Here is a 15814-nt window from a genome sequence, read left to right on the forward strand (position 1 = left end):
GGGGACCCGGGGGTACGGGACAGAGAGAGGGGAGGGGTCTCCCGGCCGGAGGGAGGATCGGGGGCTGCGGATGTCCCCTCGAGGAGGCGGGGAAAGGGGCTGGGGGTGGTCGGGGATACCCCTGGGGATGAGGGGAGGGGGCTGCAGGATGTAGGGCTGCAGGCATTCCCCTTCCGGGGGGCTCGGAGACCCCCGAGGGATGCAAGGCGAGGGGCTGGAGGGGTGCAGGCAGAGGAATCGAGCAGCACCAGGGGAAAGGGGGAGAGGATCCGAGGGTGCCCGGGAGACACAGGAAGCCCCCCCACCGCTGGGTCAGAAGGAGAGACACCCTTATGGGGTTCCCCACAGGTAGCATGGGGGTACAGACCCCCCAGGTGCGATGCAGAGGGGACTGCAGGGCTCAGGCGGAGCACCCCTCTGAGCGCGGTCCCATTCTGCCCGGGGGGCTCAGCATCCAGGGAGGGGGGCCTCTCATCCAGCCCCCTCCCTTTCTGTCGGGGCCGCCGTGACTCGGCTCTGCGGGAGCTGCCATGCGCGGGGCAGCGCTGGACAGCGAGCTCTGCAACCCCCCCGGAGCCCCCCCTTTCCGGGCAGCCAGGGCGGCACTGACGGGAAGGAGTCGGTGCCCTGCCCAGAGGCTGTGGGGAGGGTCCACCCCCCCCGCCCAGGACCCCCTCCCAGCTCTGCAGAGAACCGCATCGAGAGTGGCTCTGTGCCAGCAGCAGCATGACACCACGTCTGGCCCGTCTGCACCAGGCTCTGGGCAGGACACTGGGGGCTCTCAGGGTCCCCCCCTCATCTGGTGACCCCCAGGGCCAGCAGAACGCTGAGGAGGACATGAGCCCCCCCCCCACCAGTGCAGGCAGTGCCACCTCAGAGCACAGGACCCAGCCAGGGACCCCCCAACCCCCACCCCCCCCCCCCCCCCAAAATCCGGCGACCAGGGGGGTTTGGGAACACCCAGACCCCCAAAATCCTGGGAAAAGAGGAATTCGACTGCACCCAACCCCCCAAAATCGCGAAAAAGGGGGAAAAAAAAAACCAAAAAAATGAAGTCGGGACCAAGCCCTTCCCCAAAATTCCCAAAATTCCCAAAAAATTCCCAAAAAATCGCGATAAAAAAGACTGACAGCCTTTAACCCCTTGATGTCCGACATTCCCAAAATCCCAGCGAACCCCAAATCCCAGGGCCCCCCCAAACCCCACCTTCGACCCCCAGAACCGCGGGCAGGCCCAGGGCCAGCAGCGGCAGCAGCCGGGGGAGGCTCCGCGCTCCGTCCATGGCTCCGGGACACCGGCAAGGGTCGGTGCTGCTCCCAGTAAAGCGGCGCCGAACTGGGGGGACTGGGAGAGGGGGAGAAGCACCCCAAAAAGCGCTCGGCCAATGGGAGAGCGGCGTTGGAGCGGCGTCATGTGTTGCCGGGTAGAGCTGTCAAAAAGAGAGCACAGCCCCCGTGCCAGCTGGCAGCAGGGCCGGGCAGCCAGCCCAGCTGAGGCCCCCCCTCCCCTGGGATGTCCCCCCAGGTCACCACAAGGCGGATTGTCCCAGCACAATGAACCAGGCAGCTCGGGAAAGAGGCATTTTAATGAACAGCACCACAGTGTAGAGACAAGGCACTAGTATTCCTCTCCCTCCTCGTCGCCCTCCATGCTGTCAGCTCCCACCTCTTCATAATCCTTCTCCAGGGCAGCCATATCCTCACGGGCCTCCGAGAACTCGCCCTCCTCCATGCCCTCCCCCACGTACCAGTGCACGAACGCCCTCTTGGCGTACATCAGGTCAAACTTGTGGTCCAGGCGGGCCCAGGCCTCGGCGATGGCCGTGGTGTTGCTCAGCATGCACACGGCGCGCTGCACCTTGGCCAGGTCGCCGCCGGGCACCACCGTGGGCGGCTGGTAGTTGATGCCCACCTTGAAACCAGTGGGGCACCAGTCCACGAACTGGATGCTACGCTTGGTCTTGATGGTGGCGATGGCGGCGTTGACATCCTTGGGCACCACGTCCCCGCGGTACAGCAGGCAGCACGCCATGTACTTGCCGTGGCGAGGGTCACACTTGACCATCTGGTTGGCCGGCTCGAAGCAGGCGTTGGTGATCTCGGCCACCGAGAGCTGCTCGTGGTAAGCCTTCTCAGCAGAGATGACCGGGGCGTAGGTGGCCAGCGGGAAGTGGATGCGGGGGTAGGGCACCAGGTTGGTCTGGAATTCTGTCAGGTCGACGTTCAGGGCTCCGTCAAAGCGCAGCGAGGCCGTGATGGACGACACGATCTGGCTGATGAGGCGGTTCAGGTTGGTGTAGGTGGGACGCTCGATGTCCAGGTTGCGGCGACAGATGTCGTAGATGGCCTCGTTGTCCACCATGAAGGCGCAGTCGGAGTGCTCCAGGGTGGTGTGGGTGGTGAGGATGGAGTTGTAGGGCTCCACCACGGCCGTGGACACCTGCGGGGCCGGGTAGATGGAGAACTCCAGCTTGGACTTCTTGCCGTAGTCGACAGAGAGCCGCTCCATGAGCAGGGAGGTGAAGCCAGAGCCGGTGCCACCGCCAAAGCTGTGGAACACCAGGAAGCCCTGCAGCCCTGTGCACTGGTCAGCCTGCGAGGTGGGAAGGGGAAAACAAGAGCAAACTGTCAGGAATTCTGAACTTCAGCTGCTACTGACTTGCCCTGGAAGGCAAATATTCCTCCCAGGATCTCAGGACCTTCCCACCAGGTCCAGGGAAAGTGATGCCTTCCTGCAGGGGTTTGGGGACACTCAGTAGAGACAAGGAGGGGCATGTTTGTTCCAGGCAGCAGAAGTCGCTCTTCTCCTTGGCCTCATGAGGACATCATTAGGGTGTTCCACCACAATGGCAGGAACCACCAGGGTGGGAGACAAGGTGGCCCTGACCTTACATGTTGGACACTGACTCATGGTGGATACCCCAGCTCTTGGGAGACACCCCAGCAGGACATGGAAGTCAACCACAGCTTCACCCCCTCTCTTTCCAAGAGGGCGCAGCAGGAACAGGCTCTTATCCCACAAGAGCCCACGGGCAGCCAGCTCAGCCTTTGATGTGCCAGGAGCTCCCCGAGCAGAGCCGCTGGCGCAGCAGGTCCGGCCACCCTGGCGCCAGATCCAGCGTGGGAACCAGAGGTTCAAAGAACTTGGGCAGCCACACCAGTCAAACCAGTGCTGCACCAGCACCCAAACCATCTCTCCTGCCCCCCCTGCCCTGGCCATGGGGCTTCACACCCTCCTCCCTTCGGCTTCACACTGGGCTAGGATAGGGCCAGCAGGTCCCTTCTGGGATCCCCACTCTCTGCCTCAGAGTGCTGATGGGCTGAGAAGCACCTGCCCAGGGACACCTGGAGCTTCCCTTTGTCCCCACATCCCCCGCAGGGTGAGACCCCACAGGACACTCACCAGCTTGCGGATGCGGTCAAGGACCAGGTCGATGATCTCCTTGCCGATGGTGTAGTGCCCGCGGGCGTAGTTGTTGGCCGCATCCTCCTTGCCCGTGATCAGCTGCTCGGGGTGGAAGAGCTGCCGGTACGTCCCGGTGCGCACCTCGTCTGCGGGGACAGCCCCGGGCCCCGTTAGCAGCCGGCGCCCGCCGCCAGCGCCCGCCCCGCCGGCCGGCCGCCCCCCGCGCGCTCACCGATCACCGTGGGCTCCAGGTCCACGAACACGGCCCGGGGCACGTGCTTGCCGGCGCCCGTCTCGCTGAAGAAGGTGTTGAAGGAGTCGTCCCCCCCGCCGATGGTCTTGTCGCTGGGCATCTGCCCGTCGGGCTGGATGCCGTGCTCCAGGCAGTACAGCTCCCAGCAGGCATTGCCGATCTGCACGCCCGCTTGGCCCACGTGGATGGAGATGCACTCGCGCTGCGGGGGCACACGCCACTGGGTCACCTCTTCTGTCCCCTCTCTGTCCCACCCCGGCACGCACCGGGCTGGCACCCAGCTGGGGAGAGTCTCTCCCCAAGGCTGGATGGGGCCAGATCCTGCCCGGATGCACCCACTCTGCTCAGCTGTGGTGGTCCCATCCTGCTCCAACTCCCCAGGGGCTGAGACCCTGCACCAGTTGCTGCCCTTCACCCTACACACCCCACATTGCTCAGTTCTGGGGGTCCCATCCTGCCCCTCCCCACTGAGGGACTGAGCCATAACAGGGTTGGCATAACCCCAAACCCTGGTTTTGCCCTGGCTTGCACAGGGCTGACCCAGCATCACCCCAAACTCCAGCTGGAGGCACCCAGGGAGGTGTGGAGGGACCAGAGTGGGGCTGCCAGTGTGCTCAGCCCTGGGGGTACCACGGACACAGCGGGTGCTCAGCTCTGGGGTCCAGTCCTGACCCCCACGGAGGGGAAACCCTACACGTGTTGGTGCCATTCATGCCACCAGCACCCAGAATTTGGGTCCTCCAGAGTCATTCCCGGTGCCCACCATTTCCAGTCCCCTCCACCCACGGGTTACACAGGGACAGGGACACTTCAGCCCCTTCCCCAGGGGGCTGCTCATCACTTCGGGGGCAGCCTTGGACCTCACGGAACGTGGAGCTGCTCTCCTCCAGCAGCCCTCGCACAACCCCGGACTGTCCCGGTTCAGCTCCACCCGGGCAGAGCAAACTCCGGTGACCGGGAGGACTTTCCCCGCGCCAGCCACACCCGGTTGTGCCCGGGCCACGTTGGGATCTTACCCCCCCTGGCCGTGACTCACACCCACGCGTGTCCCGGCCAACAGAACCGGGAGAGGGTGGCACGGGGGGTGCTCCCGGTGCCCCTAAACCCCCTCGTGGGCTGTTTCTCTCCCGAGGGACGGGTTTAGGACCCGCTTGGCCGCGTGGGAGCCCAGGACACGCAGTGCCACTCGGCGTGCCCCCACGCATTTAGCAGGGAGCCCGGGGGGGGTCGGCACGGAACCAGGGTGGAAGCACCCCGGGCAGCGACCCCCGGCTGGGGGAAGCCCCCGGTTCCGGGAGACACACGCACCCCCACCTCAACTCCTGCCCAGGACCCGCAAGAACCCGGGAGCCCCACGGGGCATCCTGAACACGCGAGGATCCCCCAACCCCTCCAGAGCACGGCCCCATGTGCTGCAGGGGACATGGGGGGGTCCAGGCCGCTCAGTCCCCCGCACTGCTCCGGGGGGTCCCGCACTCCCCGGGGGTCCCATCCGGCGCGGAGCCCCCTCACGACCCCGGCACGCCCCCAGCCTCACCATGGCCGCTCGCTGCCCGAACTGTTACGAAGCCGTCGAGGAGGGAGGCGGGGGTCGCCCCGTAGGGCCCCCGAGTTATACCCCAGGGGCGGGGCTTCAGGGGGGGCGGGGACAGGGGGAGGGGACAGCGGGACTTTGCTCCGCCCCTTCGAGCCACGCGGCGCTCTGGACACGCCCTCCCCGCCCCGCCTCGATTCTGATTGGCCGGTTCGAAAGTCGGCGAGGGTGAGTGGGTGGTGACGTCAGCGGAGCGGAATGCTGTGGGCAGGAGGAGGGGAAGGGGCGTGGTCTACTGGGGAAGTGGGCGTGGTTGTGGGCGGGGAAATGGGCGGGGACAGAGGGGCGGGGAGTTGGGGGTCCCGAGGGTTGGGGGGGCTGGGGGGGGCTCAGGCAGGACGGGTCCCTGAAGCCCCCGGCCGCAGCCTCAGGGAGCCCAGGGAGCGCCCCGGCCCCACCTGACTGGGAGCTCTCGGGGGTCCCGTAATCGCCCCCCCCCCTACGCCCCCCATCCCCATCCCGGTGCCTTTCCCGTGGGAAGCCCCGCGGGCTCCCGTCGCGCCGGCTCCTGCGCCCGCCGCCGCCCTGCTCCCTGCCAGCCCCGGGGCTGCTCCCCGGGGGAACCCACGCGAGGCAGGTCCTGTGGGGCAGGACGGACGGGGCCGGGGGAGCAGCTCACGCCCACCCCCGGGGTGCAGTGCCCTGTCCCAGCCTGTCTGCCACGCTCGGGGCTGGTTTGAAGCGGGTAGGAGTCGCGTTCCAAAGGGTAGAGAGGGGTTTGGGACAGCTTGGGGACATTGGGGTCTGCCCCGAGACAGAATGACAGACCCCATGCTCCCCGGTGTCCCGCCAGTCCCTGGGCACCCCTCACAGCTTGGGCACCTCAGTGTCCCTCCCGTCCCCGAGCACCCTCAGTGTCCCCCCCAGTCACTCCCAGTGTCCCCTCACAGCCTGGACACCTCAGTGTCCCACCCAGTCACTCCCAGTGTCCCCTCACACCCTGAGCACCTCAGTGCAGTGTCCCTCCCCTCCCCGAGCCCCCGGTGTCCCCCCCGCTCCCTGGGCACATCCTCGGAGCTGGCACACGCCCGGGGCCGGGGTGCCCGTTGTCCCAGCAACACCCACCGGTGTGACCGGAGCCCCCCGAGACCCCACCACGCCGGTTCCGGGGCCCTGCTGGGGGTCAGGGGGTGCTTTAGGGGGTTCGAGCGGAGGGCGGACCCCTCCGGCAGCAGGGTCTCTCCCCCCTCACCCCCACCCCTCCGCCGCCCCGATCCTTTATTCCCGGCTTTGCCGCATTGCGGAACCGCCCCGCACGCAGGCGGTGCCGCAGCCCCCTCCCCACTGGCAGCGCGCCCGCAGCCCCCCGCACCCCACGGTGCTCCCCCGCGCCTTCCCCTGCTCCCCCTGCCCCACGCAGTGCCCCCCCCCTCCACTCCCGGGGCCGAGTGTCCCTTTTGTTGTGGCTCCGGGAGGGGGCACAGGGACACCCAGGCTGCGGGAACACCGGTGACACCTCCCTGCTTCCTCCCACAGGTCACCCGCTGCCCCCAAACACCGGGGCTGGGGGGGTTTTCCCTCTGCCCTGCGGGTGGGGCAGGGGCGCGGTCAGGGGTGGGTGCCACCCCCCTGCGGGTGCAGCCCCCCCGTGCCACCTTCGGCCAGCCGAGGGGCTGCGGGACCCCTCCAGCACACCACGGCCTCATCCGGCACCCCGGAGAGGAGCGGCCCCCCCCGAGCTGCCCCTGTCTGTCCATCTGAATGGACCTGTCACATCGATGGTGGCAGCGGATGGACGGACAGACAGACAGAGCTGGGTTCTGCGGGAAAACAGGCTAAAAATAGCAGCAGCCTCTGTCTGGGTTGTCAGCCCCGAGCCACGACAGCTCCTGATGGGGCTGAGACCCTTCGATTACTGGGGACAGTGTGTCCCAGCCGTGGGGTTCGAGGTCACTAATTTGGGATCCTCAGGAAGGGCCCAGAGTGGGGGAGGCTGGGAATCTCGGCCGTGCCACGGGCAGGAGTCCAGCAGCCGGGAAATCAGCCCACGCAGGATGAGATGCCAGCTCTGGGAGCCCCCCGAGTCACCCAGCCCGGGTGGGGACAGCCATGGGGACTCTGTGCAGACAGAGGGGACCCCAAGGGTCTCCAGGGTCTGTCCCACCCACTGGAACCAGGGGGGTGGACATGGTGGGGGGAGGAGAGCAACCGTCACCAGGAGCCACCACGTTGCTACCAACAGTCAACAGAGCACAGGAGAATGGAAGCACAGGAGCTGGGGGGGGCTGGGAGCTGTGCCAGACCCCCCCCCACGCCGGCACTCAGCAGGGCTGGATACTGGGGGGGGCTACAGGGCTGGTGACATCCACGGCAGGGTGGGCACTGGGGGACCCCAGGGCCTGTGTACTCCCCCCTTGGCACAGCAGAGTGATCAGCACTGGGGGTCCTGTGCCCCACCCGTGGGGTCAGGCACTGGGGGGGCCAAGGACAGTGGGGTGGGCACTGGGGGTCCCAAGGATGGCGGGGTGAGGCAGTGGGGGTCCCAAGGACGGTGCCCCATCCTCAGGATCAGGAACTGGGGGTCCCAAGGATGGTGCCTCACCCACAGCTGAGTGGGGTGAGGCAGAGGCCGTGGGGGTTCCAAGGATGGTGCCCCATCCTCAGGATCAGGAACTGGGGGTCCCAAAGATGGTGCCCCACCCTCGGGGTCAGGCACTGGGGGGGTCCCAAGGACAGTGGGGTGAGGCACTGGGGGTCCCAAGGATGGTGCTCCTTCCTCAGGATCAGGAACTGGGGGTCCCAAGGATGGTGCCTCACCCACAGCTGAGTGGGGTGAGGCAGAGGCCGTGGGGGTCCCAAGGATGGTGCCCCATCCTCAGGATCAGGAACTGGGGGTCCCAAGGATGGTGCCTCACCCACAGCTGAGTGGGGATCCCAAAAATGGTGCCCCACCCTTGGGGTCAGGCACTGGGGTGTCTCAAGGACAGTGGGGGTCCCAGGGATGGTGTCCTTACCATGATAACAAGGCCAGGCAGTGGTGGGAACCCAGCCTTGTCTGCCTGCAATCCCCTGCCTGCCAGGCCCCAGGATGGATGTTGGGGAAGGGGGATACGAGGGGGGTCCCAGACCATCTCCTAGCAACCGGTCTCCTAGCAACCCCACCTGTTGCCTGGCAGCAGTGGGTGCAGGACGTGTGGTCGTCCATACCCAAGGAGATGGGAGGGGGCTGGGGGGTGCCGGTGGGGCTGCAGCACCCAGTGCCCCTCACCCTGCACCCCACACCACCCACCGGGGCTGAGCCACCCCCGCCCCACGAGGCACCTCCCGCCCTCAGCTCGGGGCAACAGCGTGGGTGGGGTCTCTCCTTTAGCTTGGAGAGTGGTCCCAGAGTGAGGGGGCTGCTGTGAGCCCCCAGAACCCCCGGTTTGGGGACACCATGGGGACACCCTGACAGGCTCCACACTGCTGTTGAGCACTTGAGGCTGTAGGGGGACAAAGGCAGGAGGCATTTCCCATGCAGGGATGGACCTACAGTTGGGTCAGGGTGGGGGGGCTGAGCTGATTTGGGGTCAGGGTGCCCCAAAACAGACATCTGCCATGGGGACCAGCCTGGTGGGAGCCAAATCTCCTGGTTTTTCTCTACTCAGCAAAGCCGGGGCCACCTGGTCCTTTGTTCTGGTGGGCGATGCCCAAATCCCATCCCCTCTTTGTCTGCAGCTCTGCAGCCCCAGCAGCACCCCAAAAACAGGGTGCCCCAGGGGCATGGGGGTGGCAGTGGGGACACAGGGCTGGCAGAGGGGACACGGGGATGGTGGTGGGGACATGTGTTGGGCAGCAGGGACACAGGAACCTTGGTTCTGCCCAGAAATCTGCATCGTGTGGGAAATACCGAGGAAAAAAAGCCAGGGATTTCTCAGCGGGGGGAGGCATCCTGGCAGCTCCACCTGCAGCAGCTGGGGCCATGCATGTGGTGTGGGGTCACTGAGCCCCCCAGCACCTCCTGGCTTGGGGAGACGACCCCCAGCCTCTGTGGTCTTTGCAAGAACAAACAAGAGGGGAAACCCCCCCCCAGGAGTGGGAAATCCCAGGGCTTTGGGGCTGGTGGCTCGGGGGGGCTGCAGCAGATGGAGGGGTGGCCAGGGGACGCGTGTCCCAGTGTCCCAGCTGTGTCCCAACCACCAGCTGCCGCACAGCAGCTGCTGCTCTGTCCGAGCCCCCAGCACAAAACTGCCCTGGGGGTCTTTGTCCCCTGTGTCCTCCCGCTGTCCCTCACCCCCGGCCCTGCTCGTCCCCAGCTGCCCGGGGGGATGACTCTTTGTCCCCAGGCTGGGCCCCGCAGCGCTGGTTCCCACTGCCCGAGCAGACAAAGAGGCGCTGGAAGGGCTGGGCACGGCAGGGAAGGGGCCGGGACAGGCACAGGGCCATGGCAGGGACATGGCTGAGAACCAGGGCACGGTGGCACGGCCAGGGATGGGGACAATGTCCCTTGGGATGGGCACAGGGGCTTGGCCCGGGATGAGAAGTGTCCCTGAGGATGGGGACCAGGGCGTGGCAGGCTGGAAATAGGGGCCAGAGTGTGACAAGGGATGGGAACAACGGGATGGCTGGGGACAGGGACCAGGGTGTGGCCGGGGATAACCGGCAGCTCGGACAGTGGCCAGCCAAGGGAAAGGGCTCCATCACCGGAGATGGGGACCAGGGTGTGCTCCTACCCGGTGTACCGGGAGCCCCGGGACCAAGAGACCCATTCGGGGCAGAACGGGAGAACGGGAACGGGAAGAACGGCGGGACTTGGGGGAAGGGGGCCGTGGGGGGATGGGGACCGTGGGATGGGGACCCGAGCGTGACCGCTGGCTCAGCCGAGACCGGGGACCGGGGCGTGGCAGGGACGGTGCCAAGGACACAGCCGGGGCCCCTCCGGCGGCGGGCGGGAGGCAGCGGCGGGGCCGGGCCGTGGCCGCCGCAGCCCCCGGGCCCCCCCTCCCGCACCGCCCGGCCTTTGTCTGCGGCTGCGGGGGGGCATTACCTCATTCCGGGCGACCAATGGCCGCCGCTGCCGCCGGCCCCGCCGCCCCCCCGGCCCCGCCGAGCCCCGCCCCGCCGCCGCTATAAAGCCCCGCACCGAACCCCGCGCTCCGCCGCGCCTCTTACATCGACCGCCTCAGCGTCGGGCTGTGAGACCGCCCCGGACCGACCGCCGCCATGGTGAGGGGGTGCGGGGGGGTCGGGACCTTGTCTCTATTCCCACAATCCCTGTTCCCTTGTCCCCCGTTCCCGGCCTCATCCTTCCCACCCCCGCAGCCGTGGTTTTCCCCGGTGCCAATCCCCACCCCTCCCATCGTAGTCTCCGGTTTTTATCCCTCATCCCGGCCCCCGTCTCGCCGTTGTCTCTTGTTCCCAACCCCCCAGCCCCATCTCCATTCCCAAGGGTTTTTCGTCCGCCCCTCCCGGGATGAGCCCTCGGCGCCGGGACTCCTCCCGCACCGGGCGTGGCTCCCGTTACACCGAGTAAAATGTGTCGCCCGGGACCCAGCCCCGAGTGTACCTCCGGTTAAACGGGCCTGGAAGGGTCTTCCTGCCTCCCCCGGGACCGACCCCCGAGTCTGCAGCGGGCGTGGCTCCCGTTAAACCGGGTAGGATGGGACGTCCAGGATTTAGGACTAAGCTTCCATAGGGCGTGGCTCCCGTTAAACCGGGAAGGATGAGACCCCCGGGAGGCAGCACTGAGCTTCCATAGGGCGTGGCTCCCGTTAAACCGGCCAGGATGGATCCCTGGCGCTGATCCACGTTACCGCACCGGGCGTGGTTCCCATAAACCGGGCAAGATGGGACCCCCGGGATCGAGCCCCGAGCCTGAACCGGGCGTGGCTCCCCTTAAACCGGGCAGGATGGAGCCCCGAGGCGCAGTACTGAGCTCCTGTCGGGCGTGCTATTGTTAAAACCGACAGGATGGCTCCCGGGACCGAACCCCGAGCCCGAACCAGACATGGCTCCCATTAAACCGGGCAAGATGGGACCCCCAGGACCGAGCCCAGAGCCTGCACTGGGCGTGGCTCCCGTTAAACCGGGCAGGATGAGTCCCTGGAGCTAAACCCGTACTGGGCGTGGCACCGGCTGAAAGGGGCAGGATCGGGACCCCCAACTTTCGGTACCGAGCCACCGTCCGTCCCTGGGCGTGGCTCCCGTTAAACCGGGCAGGACAGACCCCCTTTTCCCCCCCCCAGCCCCGGTGCTCAGCCCTCAGCCTGCGCTGGGCGTGGCCCCGGTATAGTGAGGCACAAAGTGTCCCCGGTGCGGGGTGGGCAGGGCGGATTGACCCCCCCCAATGCCGAGCACCCCATTCCACACCAGAAGTCGAAGCACGGCAGGATGGGACCCCCGAGTCCCTCACTGGGCGTGGCCTTGCTTCGACTGGGGCTCGGGTGGGCAGGAGGAGCCCACGGTGCTGAGCCACCCTGGGGCTTTGCTGGGTCTCACCAGGGCAGGGTGGGGCAGGATGGGAACCCCAGGGCTCCGTCTCTGGGAGCAGCCCCAGTCGCTCAGGGCAGGATGAGCCACGAGTGCTGAGCTCCCCATCCCCCACAGACAGGGTGCCAGCAGTGATGGGCACAGGGCAGGATGGGACCCTCTGCAATGAGTGCACTCCCAAAGCACGTGCCCCGGGCCGTGTTCGTGGACCTGGAGCCCACGGTGATCGGTGAGCGCGCGGGGGGCGGCCGGCCGGCGGGGCGGGCGCTGGCGGCGGGCGCCGGCTGCTAACGGGGCCCGGGGCTGTCCCCGCAGACGAGGTGCGCACCGGGACGTACCGGCAGCTCTTCCACCCCGAGCAGCTGATCACGGGCAAGGAGGATGCGGCCAACAACTACGCCCGCGGGCACTACACCATCGGCAAGGAGATCATCGACCTGGTCCTTGACCGCATCCGCAAGCTGGTAGGGGCACGGGGGGTGCAGGTGGCAGGCGAGGACAAAGCCTCCATTCTGTCTCGCTCTCCCTTCCAGACTGGCTGGGTTGGGTTTAGATTTAATTTATTAATTAATGTTAATCCCGTTGTGCAGTGGCTGCCATTGGCCGGCAGCGGGACGCGGCGCAGCTGGAGCTGGAGCGGCTCCACAGCGCCGCAGCCCCCGGGCGCTGCCGGTGCTGAGCTCGGCAATTCCCTCTTTGTTTCCACTTGGCTCCTGACATGGCCGAGTCCAGCTGCATGTACTGGGGACAAGCAGCCCCGAGCCAGTCCCTCCCAGAGTCATGTGGCCGTGACAGTTCATGGTCAAACTTGTTCCCACTCTGCTGCTGAGGCATTGGCAATTCTGCACTTTGAGGTGCCCCTGAGCATTGTCCCACCCCCGAGGCCAAGCAGCTTCCCTGGGTGATTCACCATGAGTCAGTGGGTAACAGAGTCAGTGCCACCTCGTCCCCCATCCTGCTGACTCTGGCTCTGCTGCTGGAAAGCCCCCAAATGTCCTTGTGAGGCCACAGAGAGGAAGGAGTAACTTCTGCAGCCTGGAGTAAACATGCCTCCCCACCTCGTCTCTCCTCGCAGGCTGACCAGTGCACAGGGCTGCAGGGCTTCCTGGTGTTCCACAGCTTTGGCGGTGGCACCGGCTCTGGCTTCACCTCCCTGCTCATGGAGCGGCTCTCTGTCGACTACGGCAAGAAGTCCAAGCTGGAGTTCTCCATCTACCCGGCCCCGCAGGTGTCCACGGCCGTGGTGGAGCCCTACAACTCCATCCTCACCACCCACACCACCCTGGAGCACTCCGACTGCGCCTTCATGGTGGACAACGAGGCCATCTACGACATCTGTCGCCGCAACCTGGACATCGAGCGTCCCACCTACACCAACCTGAACCGCCTCATCAGCCAGATCGTGTCGTCCATCACGGCCTCGCTGCGCTTTGATTCACAAGGGTGCTGCTGGAACAGGGAACATAAACTAGTTGAAGACCCCGCGGGGTCTGTAGCAGTGTGTGCGCCGCGGTCTGTCCTGTCAATGGTCTGTGCTTCAATGGAAAAGTCTGTGACGGACTCACCCGTCCTCTCCTGTGGGTCTGAATAAAAAGCATTCCCTGTCTTACCCTGCCTCCGTGTCTTCACTCCCTGTGGCAATGTCCCTGCCTGGTTTTGACACTGTCCCCACCAGCACATGACACGGCCCTGCAGTCCCTGTGTGCACCCAGGGTCTCCTCCCTGTCCCTGAGCGTGTGCTGGGGGTTGTGGTGAGCTCAGCACTCTGAAGACCCCCTAAACTGATCCTCCCAAACCTGTGCTCCTTCCTCATCCTGGTGGGCTCGGTGTTGTGCCCCCACCCCAAGGAAGTGGAGAGGGTTGGGTTTTCTTAGTACCAGGAGTCAAGTGAGCCCCACATGAGCACATTGGGAGCCTTAATTCCTCAGGGTGGGCTGGAGAGTCCTGAAGCCCCCCAGTTTGGCAGAAGTATTTGGTGTCTCTCCTCTTCCTGGGCAGGGGAGGGGCTGCATTGCCCTGGGGGTGGGGAGGGGATGCTCTGCCCACCACAGGTGGGAGTGCTGGGGATGAGGGGTCCCTTCATCCAGCCAATGTGTCCTCCAGTTCCTCTGGCTCTTTCAGGGATGAGGAATTGGCCCTGTTGGTCCCAGCCACTGGGGGGGAGGGGGAAACGTCATTGCAGCCCCCTTGAATGGGGGGAGCCTCTTTACCCTCCCTTTCCTCTCCTCTTACCCTGTCCCTCACGGCTCCACGCAGGGATAAATAATGAAGGGGAAGTTGAATGCAGAGTGAAACTCGAGCGGGTGCTGCAGCTGGGGGGGACCCCTGGGACCCTCATTTGTGTGGTGCACCCCTCCCTCTTCTGCACTATGAGCTCAGACTAAGAGATGAGCAGCACCTCGGCCAAGCTCCTCGAGTCTATCAGCTCCCAGGGACTTGTGTTGTCAAAACAACTCCTTGATTTTAAGGAACAGCCTTGGGAAGTAATTTTTTTCTGAAGGACAACCCGAGCGCGACGGCATGTTTGTTATCGAGCTTTCAAAGGAAGTTCCAAATTTTAGCCAGGATAGAAAATCAGGATGATTAAAAAGCCAACACTTGCAGTGTTATAACCAGCAGGGTCTGAGTGAGACCCCCTGAGTTCACCTGGAGAACTCTCAGGGATGGTGAACTCACAAATTTGGGATTCCTGGAGTGTGAACAGAGCTTGGGCTGATCCCCCAGAACTTGGGGCTCAACCCTTGGCCTGTTGAGAAGACACAAAGGCACTGATGGCAATACTGAACTCGAGGTGGATTTTTCATAGGTATTTACACCCATACTTGCTCCTCAGGTATGTGTGTGTGCAAGGGTGAATATTCTGCAGCAAATGCTCAAGAAATGTTGCTCTCAGATTCCTTCTTAAGTGCTTTAGATTCATAAATAAAATAGGCCTGTGTGTTACTGTTGGCCTATAGTAAATTTTATATGAATCTCTTGGTAAATTACTGAAATTAAGCTCTGGATTAAGTGCTCTTAAACCTTTAGGCTTAAACTGTTGGTTAAGCCCAGGGCTCAGTTTGACAATGGGGCAGTGGGTCCACTCTGCCCCTTCTGACTCAGTGGGAAGATCTCAATTATTATTCCATTTTATTCTTCTTTTCCTCAGCTTCCCTTTAGTTCATTTTTGGCCAAATCTAGTTTTACACTGATCGATTTTAAATTTTAGCCCCATTTTCCTCTGCCAGCTTTCACTACCGAGTCATAGAGGGAAATCACCAGCGAATCTTGTCGCACTTTCACTTTAACATTAAACCTGCTTTGGGGCGTTTTTTGAGCGACCCAAAACACTTCCTAACACCATTCCAGAGGTGACGTGATGCGTGGGGAATTCGGGAGGGGGGGGGGGGGGGGGGTGTAACGAACCCCCCCCCCCTCCACGGAACACCCATTCCATAAACACCAATATCCCGCAGCACTTCCAGGACCAACTGCCCCCCAAGTTCCACCCGGGACCCCCACACTGAGAGCGGGGTGGGAGCCTGGAGCGGGCAGCTTTTTGACGGGGTGGGGGTGGAGAGCAGCCGGTTGCTCCCCGGTGGAACCGGAGCAGCCATGCGGCCAGCGAGGCAAATGGCGGGGAAGCCACGTCAGCGCTGCAATGCAGCTGCGGCGGATGCTGCTGCCGAGCCAGCCCCGGTTGGGCTCAGCTGCCCGGTGACCCCGGTGTGGGGTGGCTCCGGTGCGGCGGGAGGGGGTGCGGACCCCCTCTTCCCCCCCCCCCAACCCAGGCAGCGGGTGCTGCCGAAGTGGCCGCTGGGTTTTCCGCAAAGCTCTTGGCAAAACAGGAAGGCGGATTATTGGGTGCAAATAGCTCCGGGGATTAGGTGGGGGCAGGGGATGGCCCCCCCCCACCCCGACACCCCCCGGGGCTCTCTGTGGCCTCACAGCCGGGCACGCTTTGGGGGGCACAGAGGCACCCCAGCATGTCCCCTGGTTTATGGTGGTCCCCCCCACCCCGTGCTGCGGACATGGCTGAGACAAACCCCACCCTGAAAAGCGGGATCCACCCCCCCGCCCCCCATAGTGTCCGGACCCCGCGGGGGGAGCCCGGACCCCCCATGGCGGTGGGATCCAGGAGGGGCTGGGAGGGGCCGGGAGGTGCAGATGGACTT

The 15814-nt window shown here is 64.9% G+C and overlaps 2 protein-coding genes across 4 annotated transcripts in view; one reads left to right on the forward strand and one right to left on the reverse strand.

Annotated features, from left to right (window-relative positions):
- Positions 1-1570: 1570 nt before the first annotated feature.
- Positions 1571-3894, reverse strand: LOC121334289 (tubulin alpha-1C chain). Its single transcript, XM_041401268.1, has 3 exons — positions 3638-3894; positions 3403-3551; positions 1571-2592 (listed from the first exon to the last, which is right to left on the reverse strand). The coding sequence occupies exons 1-3, from the start codon at positions 3756-3758 to the stop codon at positions 1618-1620; spliced, it is 1245 nt and encodes a 414-aa protein (XP_041257202.1). The 5' UTR covers positions 3759-3894; the 3' UTR covers positions 1571-1617.
- Positions 3895-10242: 6348 nt separating this feature from the next.
- The window catches only part of LOC121334288 (tubulin alpha-1B chain), a 9468-nt gene continuing 3896 nt past the window's right edge, over positions 10243-15814 (forward strand). The window contains exons 1-2 of one of the 3 annotated variants that reach the window (XM_041401267.1): positions 11823-11889; positions 11976-12124. In XM_041401267.1, coding sequence (XP_041257201.1) covers positions 11826-11889; positions 11976-12124 — 213 coding nt within the window. In that variant the 5' untranslated portion in view covers positions 11823-11825. Of the gene's footprint in view, positions 10398-10802; positions 10826-11822; positions 11890-11975; positions 12125-15814 lie in introns of those variants that run through there. The other 2 variants (XM_041401264.1, XM_041401266.1) reach the window with 2 other exon arrangements.

Source organism: Onychostruthus taczanowskii, unplaced genomic scaffold (genome assembly GCF_017590055.1).
Source record: "Onychostruthus taczanowskii isolate IOZ18803 unplaced genomic scaffold, ASM1759005v1 scaffold188, whole genome shotgun sequence".
NCBI lineage: Eukaryota > Metazoa > Chordata > Aves > Passeriformes > Passeridae > Onychostruthus > Onychostruthus taczanowskii.

Excerpts from the sequence above, each read along its gene's own strand:
- LOC121334289 (XM_041401268.1), bottom strand. The coding sequence starts at position 3,758 with ATGCCCAGCGACAAGACCATCGGCGGGGGGGACGACTCCTTCAACACC. Across the intron at positions 3,552-3,637 it reads CCTGGAGCCCACGGTGATCG|ACGAGGTGCGCACCGGGACG; the intron begins GTGAGCGCGCGG and ends CTGTCCCCGCAG. Across the intron at positions 2,593-3,402 it reads TTGACCGCATCCGCAAGCTG|GCTGACCAGTGCACAGGGCT; the intron begins GTGAGTGTCCTG and ends CCCACCTCGCAG.